The sequence below is a fragment of the Coffea arabica genome, chromosome 8e, assembly GCF_036785885.1.
Source record: "Coffea arabica cultivar ET-39 chromosome 8e, Coffea Arabica ET-39 HiFi, whole genome shotgun sequence".
Lineage (NCBI taxonomy): Eukaryota > Viridiplantae > Streptophyta > Magnoliopsida > Gentianales > Rubiaceae > Coffea > Coffea arabica.
This window is the reverse complement of record NC_092324.1, coordinates 52,812,779-52,831,170: the sequence shown is the minus strand read 5'-3', so window position 1 is coordinate 52,831,170 and position 18,392 is coordinate 52,812,779. Positions and strand designations below refer to the sequence as shown.

The window sequence follows — 18,392 nt, the reverse complement described above, 5'->3', positions numbered from 1 at the left end:
CTGTGGTGATAAAGGAACCGTGCTAGTGGCATAAAGAAAATTCACGTGGTTTGATGAATGATGACCTTCTAATTCTTCTTCTTCAAATTGGTCAAATGTTCATGATCAGCACCTACTTGAGTTTTGGTTTAGTGTGCCAACCTGACTTGTTGGTGGCGGGAGCAAAAAGAGCTGACAATTAATGACACCAGACGCGGTTGTGCTTCCCCTCCCCATCACCTCTACTGCAGGCTGCAGCTGCTAATTTGTACTGCTCCAATATACCACAGTATTATTATTACTAGCTTATTTGGATATCAAATTTTTTTAAATAATATTTCATTTATATTATAAACATATTTTTTAATTAATCCGTTTGTATGTTTAATTATTTTTTTTATTTTATATATATCACATCATAAAAAACGTCACAGTAATTATTTCAAATAATATTTTAAATAATAATACTCTATCCAAACAAATCCAGAGTAGTACTTTAGCATGTTTACCAAAACTTTCAGAGTAGTATGGATTAGGTATTTTTAAATTTTAATGATGTTTTTGAAACAATTATACTACTACAACATTATTTGTGTATTTCAAAAACTTTTCATTATACATTGAGTGCTTTTTGTTTTGTAATATATTTTAAAGTAATTTTAAAATTTATTAATTACTTTTATCACTATCCACCGTAGCCCCTCCGTGCTCTCTCCTCCTCATTCCTCCTCCCTTGCCCCCTTCCTTCCCAACCCCCTTTCTTCCTGCTCTGGTGGTGGCCAGTGTGATCAGAGAGGGGGAGCAGTTGAATTGACGGTGTCTTTTTTTTTTTTATTTTTATTATTATAAATAAATAAATAATATGGGCAGGTGTCAAAGGACTCAAAACTGAGCCATAGGATATGCATGGTGGCAGTTCTAGAGTGGGTAGGGTCACTGGCATGAAACGGGAACCGTGAACAATTATGGTCGTAAGTAGTATTAGAAGAATGTGGGGAGTTAGAACAATTTTGGAGTTACTGTGGGGAGTTAGGTTTATTTGCCAAAAATTCTTACTTTCGTAAGAAAATGTCAGAAAAAAAAAAAGTAGTATTAGAAGAAATCGGACAAAACAAAAAAGAAGAAAGGAGGAGGTGTGGTTAACCCGTCTGGCGTTGGACCGGAACGGTGGCGGGCCCAGTGTAGACCACAGCCGTGAATTTCTGGAGTTGTACTGTACGCCCATTCCCATCACCAGCTAGTGCTTCGTGTCGTTGTCAATTGTCATTGTCAAGTCCGACGACAAAATATCTGAAAAGGATGACGGACTCGCATCTCAATGGACCTCTTGGGTAAACAAATTTTTAATAATTTTAATTACAGTAAAATCAAAAAATTTTTTAAAAATTTTAAATTATATATTTCAAAATATTTAAAAATTTATAAACATTAAAATTTTTTCTACATCTTTCCTAGTAAAATACAGTAAATTTTTAAACAAACATTTAAAAATTTTATTTACCAAACGGTGCCAAAATGTTTAAAACGAGGGAGACCTCAAATTTTGTGGGCATATATTCTCCCAGGCAACTTGGCAAAACTCATTTTTACTGTGTAATTTTTCATGAATGATTAAACTTAGAGACTATTTGTTTTGATATTTTTTTTTAAAGTTTTTATAAAAAAATGCACTATAATAATGTGATTTAATGTGTGTATAATAAAAATATTTTTATTAAACTTTTTTGTACTTTGTACATATAGCAATTGCAGGGACACTCCATGCAGGTCTGTTTGGGTAGAACATTATTTAGAAAAATTTTTTTGAAGAAATTTTTTTTGGAATGGCGATGACCGATGTTTCAACTTTCAATTGCCGTGAAACAGATTTTGAGGTCCCCAAACAAACAAAAGGCATAAAACCAATTTCAAACGGGTACTAATTTTATTTTATTTTTTTAAATGAAGAGGGGCCACGTGGCAAGCGGCATTGCCGTTGCTACAAATAAATGGGAGCAGGAGGAGGAGCACTAAACAATTTGCAGAATTCAGGCTTTGTCAATCAACCCACCAAAGGAGTAGTAGTGAGTCTCTGCAACTCTGCTCTACGGGTTCTCTCATTTCATATCATAGTTGTTACTACTTACTTCCTGCTTTCCTCCCTCGCTGCTCCTACTTAACTCAGGTAAACTTCCCGCTTCCTGCTTTTCTCTTTCTCTCTGTCTCTCTTTTTTTTTTTTAAAAAAAACATGAAACATCAATATGAATTTGGGTTGTCTATCTTTCCATGACTATCAGAAGACAAGATTGTTGTTACTCCATCTTCTTTCTTTGTTTGTTGGTTTCTTTATTTGTTTGTTATTCATCACTGCTAGTACTACCACTGGTAATTGAGTAGCAGTAGTATCATGAAATGTAGAGATTTTGTGATCAACAAAAAGGAAAAGGTCCTGATTTTCCGCAGGGATGATCCGGAAATAATATAAATATCTACTACCCAAGCAACGTACGTAACTGCTTCCCATTCCAATTCCAATATCTCCACCGTCATCACTAACCCTGCTTTAACATCAATCTGCTTCTGCTGCCTTCCCTCTCTTCGTTCTCAACATAAATTCTTCCACCACCTGTATGTGTGTGTGTGACTGAATGCATCCTCTGATTGCTTACTCTTTTGGTATTTTAATTTGGGGTATTAACCAAATAATAATAATAATAATGCCTCTTTTCTTCCCCCCTCTGTCTGTCTCTGTTCCAGGCTCAACAGGCATATCAGTTATGGCCACCGTGACTACTTCTCGCTTCGTCTCAAGATCCTCAAATGTGCACCACCACCCTCCGCCGCCTCCTGCAGACTCCTCCGCCTATTTGGCGCATCTGGGTCTCCGACCTCAAACTGTAACCCATCATGGCTTGAGAGCAGTGAGCAGACTCAACCTCCACCATACCAGAGCCACTGCCAAACCAACCGAACTCCACAAATCCGCTCACGGGCCTTCCGGAACCATCGTCTGCGGAACAGGAGCCTGTTTCATCTTTGTGGCCGCTGAAGTCGCTCCTTGGAGCAAAACTGGTGGCCTCGGGGATGTTTTGGGAGGATTGCCACCTGCTTTGGCTGTATGTCATCTTCTTCCTCTCTTACCTCTCCTCTTCCATTTCCCAATCTGTGGTTTATCCCAAACCAACCTAACTCCTCTACTCATTTCAAATAGCAGTCTAGTAGAACTACTTATATACCCGCTTCATATTGTGTGAAGATTACAGTACAGGTCAGAAGGTATATTGACTTTATCCCAATGCCAGCCAGCACTTTGGTGGGGGACTTTTCAATTTTACTTGTGAACAGGGATGAATTGCATACTTGTTTGTTATTATTATTATTTATTTTCATTCCTTTCTTTTTTTTTTTGGGTATCTAAAAATTTTCTTCTCTATTTTGGCCTCAATATGTGCTTGTTGTGCAGGGCTTGGGTCACCGAGTGATGACTGTTGCACCTCGTTATGATCAGTACAAAGATGGTTGGGATACAAGTGTGCTTGTCCAGGTAAATTGCAACGATCATTGTGTTCGAGTTTTGCATGGGTGTTTTAACTGACCAAATTCCACTTCACAGATCAAGGTCGGAGATAGAATTGAGGTTGTTCGTTTTTTCCACTGCTACAAGCGTGGAGTAGATCGTGTTTTTGTGGATCATCCAATCTTTCTCGAGAAGGTTAGCAATATCTGTATAAACCCCTCTTTGTTGTTCTAGAATGGGGTACTGTATCACAGCTGTTATGTAGGAGACGTGGGAACATGCTAGGTGTGAGTCTAATGCTTGAGACTTTGAACTCTTTTAAAGGTTTGGGGCAAAACTGGATCAAAGATCTATGGTCCTAGGGCTGGAGATGATTACCAGGACAACCAGCTGCGGTTCAGCTTGTTGTGCCAAGTAAACACCGCTCAGTTGCTGTCTTTTGTTTTTCATGATTGATTTACAACACTTAGCATCTGTACACGAGCTGCTTTTAGGCACTTAGCATGTCTTTTGGTCACCGACTCTGTTCTGAGTCACTTCCATTTTACTGTTCCCAGGCAGCTTTGGAGGCACCACGAATTTTGAGTTTAAACAACAGCAAATACTTCTCTGGAACATATGGTACTTACTCTTGCATTTGGGATTGAGGAATTCCACTGCACTGTGGAAACAGCTTCATAATTGCAAATAATTGCTTCCTGTTGCAGGAGAGGATGTTATCTTCATTGCCAATGATTGGCATTGTGCTCTTCTACCATGCTACCTGAAGACTATGTACCAGTCTAGAGGAATCTACATGAATGCTAAAGTAAGAATTCATCTAGGTTCTCATTGAAGGTAATCTCGCTGCTACAAAATTAAGGAATCAATGTTGTAGTCTGAATCTATGACTGATCATTGGTGCCAGGTTGCTTTCTGCATTCACAACATTGCCTACCAGGGAAGATTTCCTTTTGCAGACTTCTCTCTTCTCAATCTCCCTGATCAATATAAGAGTTCCTTTGACTTCATTGATGGGTATGAATGCTAAAATTTTAGATGAAATGAAACTTAGAAGATTCTTCTGAACTTTGATTAGAGTTCTCTGTACAGCACTATACTATGTCTTCTTGGGTAAAGCTATTATGTCCATGTTGCAGATATGACAAACCAGTGAAAGGAAGGAAAATTAACTGGATGAAGGCTGGAATTTTGGAGTCAAACAGGGTCTTAACTGTGAGCCCGTACTATGCCCTGGAGCTTGTTTCTGGCATTGATAAGGGTGTGGAATTGGACAATATTCTCCGCATGAAATGCGTAACAGGAATTGTGAATGGAATGGATACCAACGAGTGGAATCCGGCGACTGATAAATATATTTCTGCCAATTATGACATCACAACGGTAAGATTTCTGTTCCTGCGTTCATTTCTATAGCACTCGTGAAGCTTTTAGCGTTCTTTCCTGATCCTCCTGCGGCAATTAGAGTTTTTTTTTTTTTTTTTTTTAACTGACTTTCATCTTTGTTTAACTGACTTTCATCTTTGTTTTAGGTTATGTATGCAAAGGCCCTACTAAAAGAAGCTCTCCAAGCTGCTGTTGGATTACCAGTTGACAGGAATATTCCGCTGATTGGCTTCATTGGCAGGCTCGAAGAGCAGAAAGGATCAGACATCCTTGCTGCCGCCATTCCCAAGCTCATTCACATGAATGTTCAGATAGTAATCCTTGTAAGTGGTACTGGATTTTGAGCTACTGTCTGCTGTTACAGTACGGGGATTGCATTATAAAGTCTACTGTTCTTTTTCATCAGGGGACTGGCAAAAGGAAATTTGAGGAGCAGATTGAACAGCTTGAGGTGATGTACCCTGACAAAGCAAGAGGAGTGGCAAAATTCAATGTCCCATTAGCCCACATGATTATTGCTGGAGCTGACTTTATGCTGCTTCCAAGTAGATTTGAACCTTGTGGTCTAATTCAACTGCACGCCATGCGCTATGGAACAGTATGAATCTCTCACTAATTTTTATTTTTAATTTTTTCTGTTGAACTGTGTAAGCTGCATTATAACACTTCATGGATGTGTGCGCTCGCCTCTTTGGATCTTTGTCAAAGTTCTAGCATCCATTTCTGATGAGATTCCTTGCTTTCGAGTCAGGTGCCTATATGTGCTTCGACTGGTGGACTTGTTGACACAGTCAAAGAAGGCTACACAGGGTTCCATATGGGAGCCTTCAGCGTTGAAGTAAGTAACAGTATTCACTTTTTACTGGGCTGCCTACATTCATTCCTTGGTCGCTTAAATTCCCTCAGAATGCATCCATGTGTTAGTTGCATAGTGAGATAATGAGAAGTGGTCTTGGGTTGTGAACAGTGCGATGCGGTTGATCCAGCTGACATCCTCAAGATCGTAGTGACTGTAGCCAGAGCTCTCGCTAGCTATGGAACTCTTGCCCTAAAAGAGATGATTAGAAATTGCATGTCACAGGAGCTCTCCTGGAAGGTAGTAAAGATTGGATAAATAGCGTCTCCAGGAGATAAATAAGGAAAGAGCTGAAAAGTTAATACTAATGTTTATTGCTTGCAGGGGCCTGCCAAGAAGTGGGAAACAGTGTTGCTGAGCTTAGGTGTTGCTGGGAGTGAAGCTGGTGTTGATGGAGACGAAATTGCCCCACTCGCCAAGGAAAACGTTGCCACTCCTTGAGCGTCATTCAAATCATCCATCTTAGCTATAGTTAGCCTATTGCCTCTCACCTTTTAACCTTTTTAGTAAAAGCGAAGTAACGGGTCAGGTGAAGCTTTATCTAATACTCTTGTAAAAATCGCCAGCATATTGTTGTTGGGGGGTATTTTTGTGTTTCATCCAGTTTTCTGGTGGTTAGGATAAAGAGAGAGATTATGCCTGCAGATTATGCTTTTGTTGAGCTGTTGCTGGAAAGAGGTGGATGTGGAGGAGAAGAAAAAGGGGATGAATGTAGTATAATAGATAAATAAGACGTAACAAACTGTAGTGTGGCTCAATCGACGACCGGAGAGCTTGTTCTCGAGCACCATGTAAAATAAATAAATCAATAGAAAATTCTTACCATCGTAAAGCTCCTTGCTTGACTCGGGAGGCGCATTTCTATGTTATTAATGGGCGCCGGGGCGGGACTGTGTTCTGGAAGCTCTTATTAAGACGCTGAGAGGTTTGTTTGGGGTTGTGGGTGCTGTACCGAACTCGTCTGTCTTGTTTCCCCGCCGGAACCGGAACTCAGTCATACGAGCTGAGCGGAGTAAATCGTCTAAAATGAATGGTGCTACCATGAATGATTAGCGTAGGTAGCGTCGTGGGGGTGGGCTATTGGGAAAGATTAGTCGTCCATGTCTATGTCTATGACGACTCCATGTGACTTCTGTCGATCCAAAAAATAAAGGTGTTATTAGCTCCAGTCCAGAGGAGCCTGACCTGGGAATCTTCTTCTTCCCTTTTTTATGTTTTTGAGTTTCGACACTTGAAGAAAGGATCACAGCCCCTCTGGGACCTTAAAATATCATCTGAGTTTGCTCATCTTCCACGAAACCGATACCCGTTCAGAAAAGGGGAAGAAGCGAAGGAATTATCCCAAATATAAAAATAAAAAAAATAAAAAAAAATGGTAAAGCAGCCAGTAGTTAGAAAACGAGACAAAACACTACAAGACTTTTCGGCTAAAGCGCTTAGGCTGATTCATTCTTGTCTCCTGCTGATGATTTTGCTGTTCATGCATCCACTCAGCGTCCACCGCCCGTTGGGGTACAAAAAGGCCAATGGACCAGAGAGAGAACCCGCTTTTACATTAACAACAGCCCCAGCGACCTTCATATAACATGAGATGTAATGCCAATTACTATATAATACTGTACAGTACTCTGGTGTGTATTCCGATGAAAAATTAATGCTATCCATCTATCTATTACTGTATCAGGGATGGATTGGCGTTGAAAGAATAGAATAGCAGTTGGTTGGTATTACTCCTTTACTTGTAGTCTTGTAGTAAAACTTTTTTACTGTATTTGACAAAGCAGTGGATTGGTGAGAAGCGAGAACGGAACAGACATCCCAGCCTACTAAACCAGACCAGACGCGCTCTGTTAAAGTCCTCCCAATAATAAAAAGTAGCTCTCTCACTCTCACTCTCACTCTCGCTCTCGAGAGAAGGAGGGGCATCTCTGCTCTGATTTGCTAAATACTACTCTACTAACCACTCTGGTCACTGGCCATCCCTCTCCACTCACTCTCTCTCTCTCTTTTCCACTGTCCATAGCCTTAGCGTGTTGTGTTGTCCTCCATTTTAGTGTGGAGGATTGGAATCTAAACCCATAAAGGAAAAGCTTTTCGTTTTCTTTACTACACTCCCTCCGTAGAGTAGATCAAGAATAGTAGATCAGTCAAGAAGATCTACGATGATGATAGACAGGCACTTCATGAAACAAAAGATGGAAACAAAAGAAGAAGGCTGCTGCTGCTGCTGCTTCTTCACCCTTCTTCGCCTCCACAACCACCGCATTTCTTCACTACTCTTGATTCTCTTTGTCGTCGTCGTCGTCTCACCAGGTACGCTCTCAATTGAATCGACAAACTCCTCCTCCTCCTCCTATCTAATAATACGCTTGGGGTCCTTTTTTTTCTTCCACACTGCCCATTTCAAAGAAAACATTATCATACGTGTAACAAACAGAATTCATCACTTGCGCGGCTCCCATTGCCATTAACTACGGCCAGATCGCCAACAACCTCCCTTCCCCAGAATATGTCGTCCCTCTCGTCAAATCCATCGGCGCCACCCGCCTCAAGCTCTACGACGCCGACCCCACCGTCCTCAAGGCCTTCGCCAACACCGGTGTCGAGTTCATCGTCAGCCTCGGCAACCAGTACCTTTCCAAGACCAGGGACCCCAAGCAAGCTCTCGCCTGGGTCAAGGCCAACGTCCAACCCTTCCTCCCCGCCACTAGAATCACCTGCATCGCCGTCGGCAACGAGGTCCTCACCTTCAACGACACCTCCCTCTCCTCCAACCTCCTCCCCGCTATGCAGAGCGTCTACTCCGCCCTCTGCTCCCTCAACCTCCAGGACAAGGTCTCCGTCACCACCGCCCACTCCCTCGCCGTCCTCCAGACCTCCTACCCCCCCTCCGCCGGCAGGTTCCGCCCGGACCTCGCCCCCTGCTTGACCGCCATCCTCAACTTCCACCTCAAGACCGGCTCCCCTTTCCTCATCAATGCCTACCCCTACTTCGCCTACAAGGCCAACCCCAAGCAGGTCCCTCTCGAGTTCGTCCTTTTCCAGCCCAACCCCGGGATCCTCGATCCCGCCACCAATCTCCACTACGACAACATGCTTTTCGCCCAGATCGACGCCGTCCATTCCGCCGTCGAGTCCCTGGGGTTCAAGGACGATGCGGTGTGCGTCCAGATCTCCGAGACCGGCTGGCCCTCCAAGGGAGACGCCGACGAGGCCGGAGCCACCCCGGAGAATGCCAAGAAGTACAACGGCAACCTCATCAACAAGCTGGTGTGCGGGAAGAAGGGGACGCCCATGAGGCCCAACGCCGACTTGAACATCTACGTCTTCGCCCTTTTCAACGAGAACATGAAGTCCGGCCCAACCTCCGAGAGGAACTACGGCCTCTTCAAGCCGGATGGCTCCCCGGCCTACTACATTGGCTTCAACGGGACCGGCCTCCTTTCCACTTCCTCCAATACCTCCACTACTCCTAGCAGTACTGGTAGTAGCAGCACCAGTACTAGTAGTGTTCCTCCTGGCTCCTCCTCCTCCTCCGGTGGTCCCACTTCTTCCACTGGCTATTTATCCATCACCTCCGATGCGGTGAGTTTTGCAGTTGCTCCTCCTCAAGTCCTTAACCTCCTCAGTGGAGGAGGGTGCTACTTGCTCACTAGTGTTGTGGTACTAATACGTAGTAATTTTTGATTTATTCCCCATTATCAGTGGGTTTGCTTGGACAGTAGATTATTTGGCTAGATATACCGTTACAATTTTTTTAAATAATACTCTGTCCAAACAAACCCTAGTTTTAGTAAATTATTATTCGAGCGGAAAAGTGCCTGCCCCAACTCGAACAACATCCAGGATTTTTTTGTTTTATTTCTTAGTACTACCATACTACAAAAAATAAAAAAAAAATCTTGCCACATTTATAATTATTCCAAGTGCAATCTTCATACACATCTAACCTTTGTCATATCTATTGCTTGAATGAACTGTACATGGGTTTTCATAGTCATGGCTCATTAGATACAATTCCCTGCTTCAAAATGTTTTTGCGCAACTCTTCATTACTCAAATTGCACTTTTGGTACATGTGTTGCTTCTTGCATTGCTCAAATTGTTGTTTGAAATACATATATCTATTATATATATATATATATACACTACTAATTTAGATTCCAAGGAGGGTTTTGTTTCATCTTTGATGATGATGATGCCAATAGCGGCCATGGTACTAGCTAGTAGTATCAGAGTAACCGAGTTGCTTTAATCAGCATCGATGGATACGACATTCATCAATCAGTAGGGAATGAATTCTGAACCTAATTGAAGTTTGTCTTTGTGCTACTTTCAGGGATTACATGCTTTGCCCAGTGCAGTGCCGCACTTGTTACTGATGATTTGTTGGCTCGTATTGTTGCTGGCCTTCCAACTTCCAAGAGAACATTAGACGAATCACAATTGAGTATTATTGCCCCCACTGGAGAGAGGGGGGGGGGGTAGCGTCTTCATTATATAGGCTTTGAGGGTTGGGGAAAAGAATTGAGATTCTCCTTTGATCGAGTCTTTGAGGGCTTTGGCTGACTTTTATGTATCAGAAGAGTAGTGCTACTGGTAGTGTAGTGGAGTGGCATCAGCAGAACTAAGCACAGTAGTAGCCTCCTCTTATGTTGTCTGTGGACCATCAAAGTTTGCTGTGGACGACGGTAGCTGAGTCAGAGTGGCGCATAATCCTGAACACGGTTGTTGCCCACCATCGTCTACTCTTCCTTCCTGTATTCTTTCATTTATTTATTTGCACTTATTGTTGGTATTTTACCCATTACCCCATCAGTTATTATTGGTTATTTCTATTGTCAGACGGTCAGAAGAACTACTACTACGAGGGAGGGGAGGATCCGAGTTATGCGTAGCACTTTGCTGCTTTTTTTTTTTTTTTTTGGTTACGTAGGCATCTATTTGTATTTGGCCACTATTCACTACAAGGAGCAACAATTACAATTTGCTATCCATCCAAATCGACAAAGCGCATGTAGCAATGCGCAATTAGCGTATTTACAGAAGGGAAAAGCTGCTAACATAACGCAGAACAGAATGACCATTTAGCGGAAAAGTGGGATTTCATCTTAGTACTACGTTTTCATGATATTCGGGCGTCCTGCGTGATCGATCTTTTACAGGAACGCGCTACCAAAAGAATCATTATATCCTTGGCAACTGAAACTGGAAAGATACCTAAAAACCGAAACCTCGCAAATGTTCTGTAGCCAACAAAAAAAGCTCATTTGGAATTCATGCCATCATATTGCAGCGTTAAAGCTTGAACACTCACATTCATTAGTTATTACATTGAAATTGTTAGAACATGGATCTCACTACGCTGAAATGTTAGAACATGAAGAATGGATGACAATGTCCCAGAGTGGGGGTTTACATTTATAAAATCTACAAAAAAAAAAAAGAAAAGAAACAGAAAAGAAAAAACCAGCTACCCAGTTACCGCCGATCGAAAAAGGCCTCACTTGATAACCTGATCAACCGTCCAAAATTTTCCTCAAAAATAATACACGTCCTTCACCTAAAGCAAATGTGCTGGTCTCTGCCAACTTTTACTTATCAGTTCTCCGTCCTAAATTTCCCCACTATTATAAGTACAACAGCTTACAACTTAGACTTCACTATTCCATCTGGCTGCATAATGTTTTCCTTCTATCCAACATGCAAAAGCATCTGTTCCCCCCAACTCCGCATAAGCAAAGCATGGTTTACCACAAGTATAGAACCACATTCATATAATGCATAAAGAATACTACTCTATTACCCAAAAGAATTTTAGCACCACAACTGCCTTCAAAAAGCTCTATAACCATGCGATGGCTCACCCACTGCTCCATTTGGTTTACCTCTTACTCTTCGGTAGAACAACACATAAGCAGCTGACGTCTTGATCTCATCTTCACTGACTGGTGAAACATGAGCATCATCAAAATGATACCATCTGTTGTCATCTATTAACTGCACATATAAACACATCCCCAAAACTTTTAATAAGACCAACAATATATATATATATATATATATAATTTTGCACGTGTCATATATCTAATGGTGATAGTGTATACATTGGCAGTGTATATAAAATTAATCCGCACACACACACACACGTATATATAGAGACACACACACACACACAGTTTCAAAAATTTCAACTCCATCCAAGAATATCAGCTACTGCAACATAAGAATTGCTTTCCAGTACCACAATGCGCAACTATTATGTGGCATGAGGTTGCTAGAAGCAATTAAAACAATGAAACAGATTAATACGGGAGAAACATTTGGATTTTCCTTGTTTGTATTGCCATGTAATGCAAAGGGAAAGTACCTTGCAGTATGCAGAATAATGCCCCCCGCCTAGGCCACCGTAATGGTTACTAATGGCATATAGCTCGTAGACATGAGATCCTTCAGATGCTTCATTGCTTTTTACATAATTGCTCAAATCAAGATTGCAGGTGGGAAAATTCACAAAGGTGTCAAGTTTGTTCTTCAGCCACCTGCTGTATGAAAACCTTTTTAAATGAAAAACCAATATATCGGGCAACCTCCACAAATCCAACTTCTTACTGGCTTGTCTATGCTCCTTGCAGCGTGGACAATACCTGCAGCATAAAAAATATAAGAAACTTTTTCACCAGACTGCACTGATGACAGGATTCTGTTGTATAACTGAGCAGTCTACCGTACCACATATCGTCAGGCCCCAAAGGTTCCTCTTTTAAGAAGGCATCAAGGCACGAAAACAAAGAAATAGCTTCCTGTTTTGTCTTTTTCACAGTAAGTCCAGTCTTGTGAACCTCAGGCAGGTCTTTGAGGTAGCTGGCATCATACAAATCAAATTCTCTCTCTGTCCAATCGAGCATAACTTTTACAACTCGACCAAATTTGATTACAGTCTCCTTTGAAATACGTCTGCGACTTAAACCACTGTCCTCCATTATACAAAGATGAAATGACAAAGAATTGATAGACATTTCTTCTGATTCACAGTTCTCTGCAGACTGTGTCCCGGGTCCTAACTGGCTACTGCAGCCATTGGTTGATTCCCTGCCATTACGAATTGAAATAGATGATGAATATCCTTTCTTTCGTAGAGGAGACAGTATTCGGTGTACAGCGAGATCAATATCTGCTCCAGACTGAGGGTCTTCCAAGAAAGTAATAAGTGGTGTCAAGAAAAGCTTCCTCTCACTAGCCCTCAGATTATCGCTGGAAAAATGCAAACTAATCAACAAAAATATCAATGAAGGAAAAAAAATTAATAAACAAAACAGACTCATTGAAGGGATGTCCATTGTCGTGATATAAGGCATGGAAAAAATCAGAAGAATGAAATCACATAAACAAATGTATTACTGCAAACTGTAGATGCTATTTTCATATCTAGACATGTTAACTAATCACTCTACAAGCAGATAAGATTCACATGCACACATATTTCCTAATCACTCTCGACAAGCTCTATTTTTATTTCTTTTCTGCAATCGATTTATGTTATGCAATGCTCCAGCCAAAAGATATCATTAAAGTGACTGAGGGAAAAAAAGAAAACAAAAACAGAATAGGGTCCCATTTGGAATTTCATGGCTTATCTGAGAAAAAAAAGGGTGCTTGCTTAGATTGTCTGGTCGGATACTTGCCGAAGTACTTTTGGTGTTCATAACCATTTGGGTTTTAATCTTTCTAAACACATATCATATCATACTAGTCAAACTTCATCTTAATATATATATTTTTTAAACTTGAAAAGCCTGCAAAAGCACCAATTTCTAGCTTGTATTAAAAGCGCTTTGCTACCAAAAGCTCTTCCTAGATTCAAGGAGAGGATAACCAAACAAACACCTTTAAAATGCTTTTGTTCTCCAAAAGTACTTTTTCCAAAAAACAACTGCAACTCCAAATGTGATCTAAATAACTTGAACTACACGCACTTTGTATTGCAAAACAAGGACTTACTTCTCTCCGATTCGGTGAGCTATCTCCAGTCTTGTTAATTCAGCACCATTCTTGGGGAGTCTGAATGCAACAATATGTTCATCGTCCTTAATTGTACCCAGCACTTCAGAAGGATTTTCCAAGTATCTATATATTCGATGCTCATAGACCTGGAGTTCGAAAGTTTTCTGGTTCAACTAACAGATACGATATATGGCATAAAATTAGCACAAAATCAAACAAAAATTTGTCACCTCTGCAAGCAACAGATATTCATCAGTCCTTAAGCAGCAAGCCGCACCTAAAGCTTGAATCAGATCTTTACAGCAGCCATGTTTTAGCACAGTGACTGTATAGGGTATTGGAAGGCCAATCCCATCGCCATAAAAAACTGTAACTGTCATTGTTCTTGTAGCTGTTGAAGGAAGAGGCAATGACAAGTACATGAAGGGGTCAAATGTTATTGATATCTTGTTGCAAACCGGGCAAACCAATGTTGACTTATATTGACCCTGGCAGTTGAACACCAAATAAAAGCATTATCAAACACATGGCACATTAGAAAATATTGAGAACACTTAAGATTAGTCAAAACATTCTTCAAATTGAAGAAAAGATAGTGCTCAGATAGCTAAGCTCCTGTTTACCACTGTATACGAGAATACACAACTATGCTTCCGTTCACTGTTTGCTGCCGTCAGAAAACCATAATCTTAAACAAGTAATCATCAATACCAGGGGAAAGTGTAGCTTGATGTATTGAGCAGACATATGCTCAATTAATTTCTGGACTCATGGATTTCTCTAACTTAAACAAACCATTTGACAAGAAGATTCACTTAAATACTAATCACTATGGAGACAAGTCAACGTAATGAATATGAGAAGCCACCTGGCAAACATCAACTATGATGGAGTCATTTCTAGCCTTGTGATATCTCCAATATTCATCGGCTACCTCCTCATCTGGACGACCATCAGAATCCTTCGTCTCAATGTATGGCTTTTGCTTTACACGATTCAAATCTTCATGCAGCCCATCAAGGAGAAAGGCAAGGAGTTCCTAGACAAAAAGATGCATCAACATTCTTCCACATCTATTGCTTTTAAATACATGACCATAGAACAAAAACAACCAACTAAATTGCCACTGGAAAAGGGAACAACAAAAAATTACACACATACAAACCACCATAACAACTAAAACTGACACAACAATTTAACTGCTAACCATCATTTTTTGAATAACCTGACCTTATTAATTATAAAGCATAGGGGGGTATAACATATGAACTCATTAAAGCATAAAAAATTTGAAAAAACCCCATTTCTGTGACAATCTTCAAGGCACAGTAGTCACAAGATATTAAAGAATTTGAAAGATATTGTACCCATAACAGATGAATGAACAATAACCTAACAAGAATAAAAAATTCAAAATCAGAAACATAGCAGCAAAAATCTTACACAAGTTATCTACCTGTGAATCATGCTGGTTATAACCACTAAACTGCGGAGCAAAACGAGCAAGTTTTGTCTTGAAAGCTCGGGGTGCAACTGGTGTCCGCCCAGAAGACCATAGTTTCCTCAAGAGTTCACCAAAAGCAAGTGCAAGCTCACCCTGCAGAACTACAACAAATATTAGAAACTTAATCCGACTGCTTCTACTTTGCAAATTGCAAAGTAGACAAAGAAGAAGTACGTACATGCATTCCTAAAGGATTTTGTCTGTTGATCTCGCTGCTGTAGTCTTCCAAGAAGTACTCAAAAATGGGTGGTGTATGAACCAAACATTGAATAGCACTGTTCATAAAGCATGTATTCCCTAAATTTTGCAATCCTGCCAATCCACCTCTATCCACTCTGGTCATAGGTCTTGAACTCTCATATCCATCCTCCATATCCCCATTTGTGGAGCTCAAATTAATCACTCCGTATATATTGGAGCTATAACTACTGGAATAACCATTAGATAAAGTTGGACCTCCTGCAATTGTAACAGATGACCTTAATGGTTCAACTGGAACCAGAGCCAAGTCATTTCCTGTTGAATCCATGCCAAATCCTGAAGGCCAAAATCCATCAATCTGCACCTCAAGCAGAATCTGAAAAGCCAGGAACCCAGTGGAACCAAACAATCACTTAAAGGGCATCCGAAACTGCTGAATGTACTATGTATCACACTATAAGAAAATTGATGAAGATATGATATTCTACTCTTAAACAGCATCAAGTCCAAGTTGAGACATTGCATGAAAAAACTCACATGTTGATCCATCTGCAAGCTAGATTCCTCCAAGGTTTGGTTTGAAACGACCAAAACTGTCTGCTTCTGTTTATTAAAGTAGTCCCAGATTCGTGCCTATCAAAATTAGGTGAAAGCCATGAAGGACATATTATTTACTCTTTTCCGATTTACAAGTTGGTAAAGGGAAATAACAGTAGCAAAGGCATGCACTATCATCCAACAAACCTTTTCTGACTCTACCCCTTTAAGGCGGCATACTGTCTTATAAAGTTCATGCAAAGAAGCCTGATACAAATCAAAAGAGGAAGAACGAGCCAGTTAATAGCAGACAAAAGCAAAACTTTAACCAAAGATAGCCACTGAAGCTGTTCTACTAAGGACGGACACCCTCCCATGACACACACACACACACACATAGAGAGAGAGGGGGGGAGAGAGAGCAAAAACCTCCCTGAAACAGACCACAAGCAAACAAATGCAATATCATACCATAAGAAAGACAAGTTGAAGGAACAAATATATAAGGAAACACAAGGAAATACCTTTTTACTTAACCTTACAACAGATTGACTATTGTCTCTAGCATCAACCAAGGTAAGACAGAGAGGAAAAACCTCCACATGGAACTGCTTACTATCTCCAGCGGAAATCATCTTCCTGGCTAGTACTGGTCCCCCTTTGTACCTTAAGAGAAGAGGAATGTGATAAACTAAGAAAGTTGGCAAAAACAAAGTCCTTGGAGTTAATGCATTTTGAAAAAAAAAATCAGATAATCACATAAAGCACCAAAAATCATTCCACATCCTCGCTCATATGTCTAACACCACTTAACACTCAAGCATCATATAACTCTAGAGGTCAAGCTACCCCTAATACAAATTTACCAGGAGGAACACATGCTTAACACCAGTCCATTTAAATACATTGCCTATATATTCTTGAACATTGTGCAAAACAAAGACGTATGCATAATTATTCAAGATAGAGTATCAAAGAATAAGACAGGACAATTACCATGCATAAAGCCTTTCCCACACATCTTTTGGAACTAATACATAGTGACGTCCTTCTTCCACTGTTCGAAGAAGCTGAGGGTCAGCACCGTCACTGCCATTGAACACTAAATCACTATTATCTATTGGTCCAGGCCTGTCTGCGGCACTGGATGTTGGAGCTTCAGTAGGAGGTTCATCAAAAGTAAAAACTCCAACAGGTTGCCCGGTGTACTTTTGCCAGCCCTTGTACCACCTGTACAAAAGAGGCCAGAGTTAACATTCATAACTTACAAAGTTCTTCCTACATCCTCTTTACTAAGAGTTTTTAAAGTCTAACCCCATAGAAACCCAGCAGAAACAATCCCAAATTCAAAGCCTCTGCCATTATTTTCCGGTTATATCATATGAAAACATCTAAATACAAGGAACAGCTGTTTTTCTTTTCTTTTTCATTTGATTAAGGTCTAAAGTACTTGGTAGAATTCCACAATTTGCAATTTACTTCGGGATGAAGGTCTAAAATCCAAGCTATTTTTTTTTTTTTTTGACAAATGGTTGGCAAAATTACAAAACAAGCAACCGACCAGAAAAATAGACAGATGTCAGGTCTCCTAGGATGGATCATAAACCAGCCAGACCAAGGCAAGGCATTCAGACAGACTTTGCGGTAAAAACCGAAACTTTAGAAGCAAACACGACAAACAGGAGATGAATGGAGTTGAACAAAGGATGTTTTTTTTTTAAAAAAAAAAAAAGAAGAAGAAGAAGAAGAAATAAATACCTAGCGGAGACAACGTAATAAACATTGCCTTCACGGAGATTGGATTCAGCTCGTCGGGATAATTCGAGAACAATCCTCTTTTCCTCTTCAGGGGTGCACGGCAATTCAATGGATCCGTTCTCCATCATATACCCAGAATCCGGAATCGTCATGATCCAATTCAGAAGAACCCCTTCCCCCCGCCTTTTACCAATTACCCACCCGACAAAATTCAAATTAATCCCCAATACAAAAGCAGAAAATCGGAATCGTTCTCCAGCAACGCAAATTCTTTGTAAGAAAAAAAAAAAAGAAAAAGGAAAAGTGTGGGAGAAAATTGAAAAAAGCGTAGATCAAGGAATAGAAGATTAGATTAGAATACAAGTTTAGTCGCAGTAGAGGGGGGGCAAAATGTTAGGGATACGGACGGTTATTTATGGCGTATGGTTTTATTATGGTAATAGTAATAATTATTTTGTCTGTACAGAGGAGAAATTGTACTAGAAATCTTGCCAGTGTGGGATTTCTTCTTCTTCTTTTTTTTTTTTTTCAATTCAAAAGAGAAATCTTCCCAGGTTGCAGGCGGTAATATAACAAATTTGGAAACTTCTTTCCGAGAAAGAAAAAAGAAGTTTTTTTTTTTTTTTTAAAATATTGATCTACTAAATTCGAGAGAAATGATTTTGAGGAG

General features: G+C 40.3%; 3 protein-coding genes across 4 annotated transcripts; 2 read left to right on the top strand and 1 right to left on the bottom strand.

The window, feature by feature from the left end:
• Positions 1-2,002: 2,002 nt before the first annotated feature.
• LOC113702883 (granule-bound starch synthase 1, chloroplastic/amyloplastic) lies at positions 2,003-6,550 on the top strand. The gene is made up of 14 exons (XM_027224039.2): positions 2,003-2,143; positions 2,717-3,075; positions 3,423-3,503; positions 3,573-3,671; positions 3,801-3,890; positions 4,034-4,097; positions 4,184-4,284; positions 4,384-4,493; positions 4,616-4,859; positions 5,009-5,185; positions 5,269-5,460; positions 5,614-5,700; positions 5,830-5,958; positions 6,043-6,550. The coding sequence occupies exons 2-14, from the start codon at positions 2,737-2,739 to the stop codon at positions 6,157-6,159; spliced, it is 1,830 nt and encodes a 609-aa protein (XP_027079840.1). The 5' UTR covers positions 2,003-2,143; positions 2,717-2,736; the 3' UTR covers positions 6,160-6,550.
• A 1,185-nt stretch (positions 6,551-7,735) lies between these two features.
• Positions 7,736-10,392, top strand: LOC113702885 (glucan endo-1,3-beta-glucosidase 11-like). Its single transcript, XM_027224041.2, has 3 exons — positions 7,736-8,031; positions 8,156-9,303; positions 10,058-10,392. The coding sequence occupies exons 1-3, from the start codon at positions 7,881-7,883 to the stop codon at positions 10,151-10,153; spliced, it is 1,395 nt and encodes a 464-aa protein (XP_027079842.2). The 5' UTR covers positions 7,736-7,880; the 3' UTR covers positions 10,154-10,392.
• Positions 10,393-10,984: 592 nt separating this feature from the next.
• LOC113702882 (ubiquitin carboxyl-terminal hydrolase 9) lies at positions 10,985-18,081 on the bottom strand. Of its 2 annotated transcripts, none has more exons than XM_027224038.2 (13): positions 17,723-18,081; positions 16,961-17,194; positions 16,489-16,630; positions 16,172-16,231; positions 15,965-16,060; positions 15,405-15,803; positions 15,179-15,319; positions 14,591-14,761; positions 13,953-14,210; positions 13,720-13,868; positions 12,451-12,972; positions 12,089-12,365; positions 10,985-11,718 (listed from the first exon to the last, which is right to left on the bottom strand). In XM_027224038.2, the coding sequence occupies exons 1-13, from the start codon at positions 17,872-17,874 to the stop codon at positions 11,554-11,556; spliced, it is 2,766 nt and encodes a 921-aa protein (XP_027079839.1). In that variant the 5' UTR covers positions 17,875-18,081; the 3' UTR covers positions 10,985-11,553. The 2 variants fall into 2 exon arrangements, with proteins under 2 accessions (XP_027079839.1, XP_027079838.1); XM_027224037.2 differs by having other exon boundaries at positions 12,451-12,987; positions 17,723-18,048.
• Positions 18,082-18,392: the final 311 nt, after the last annotated feature.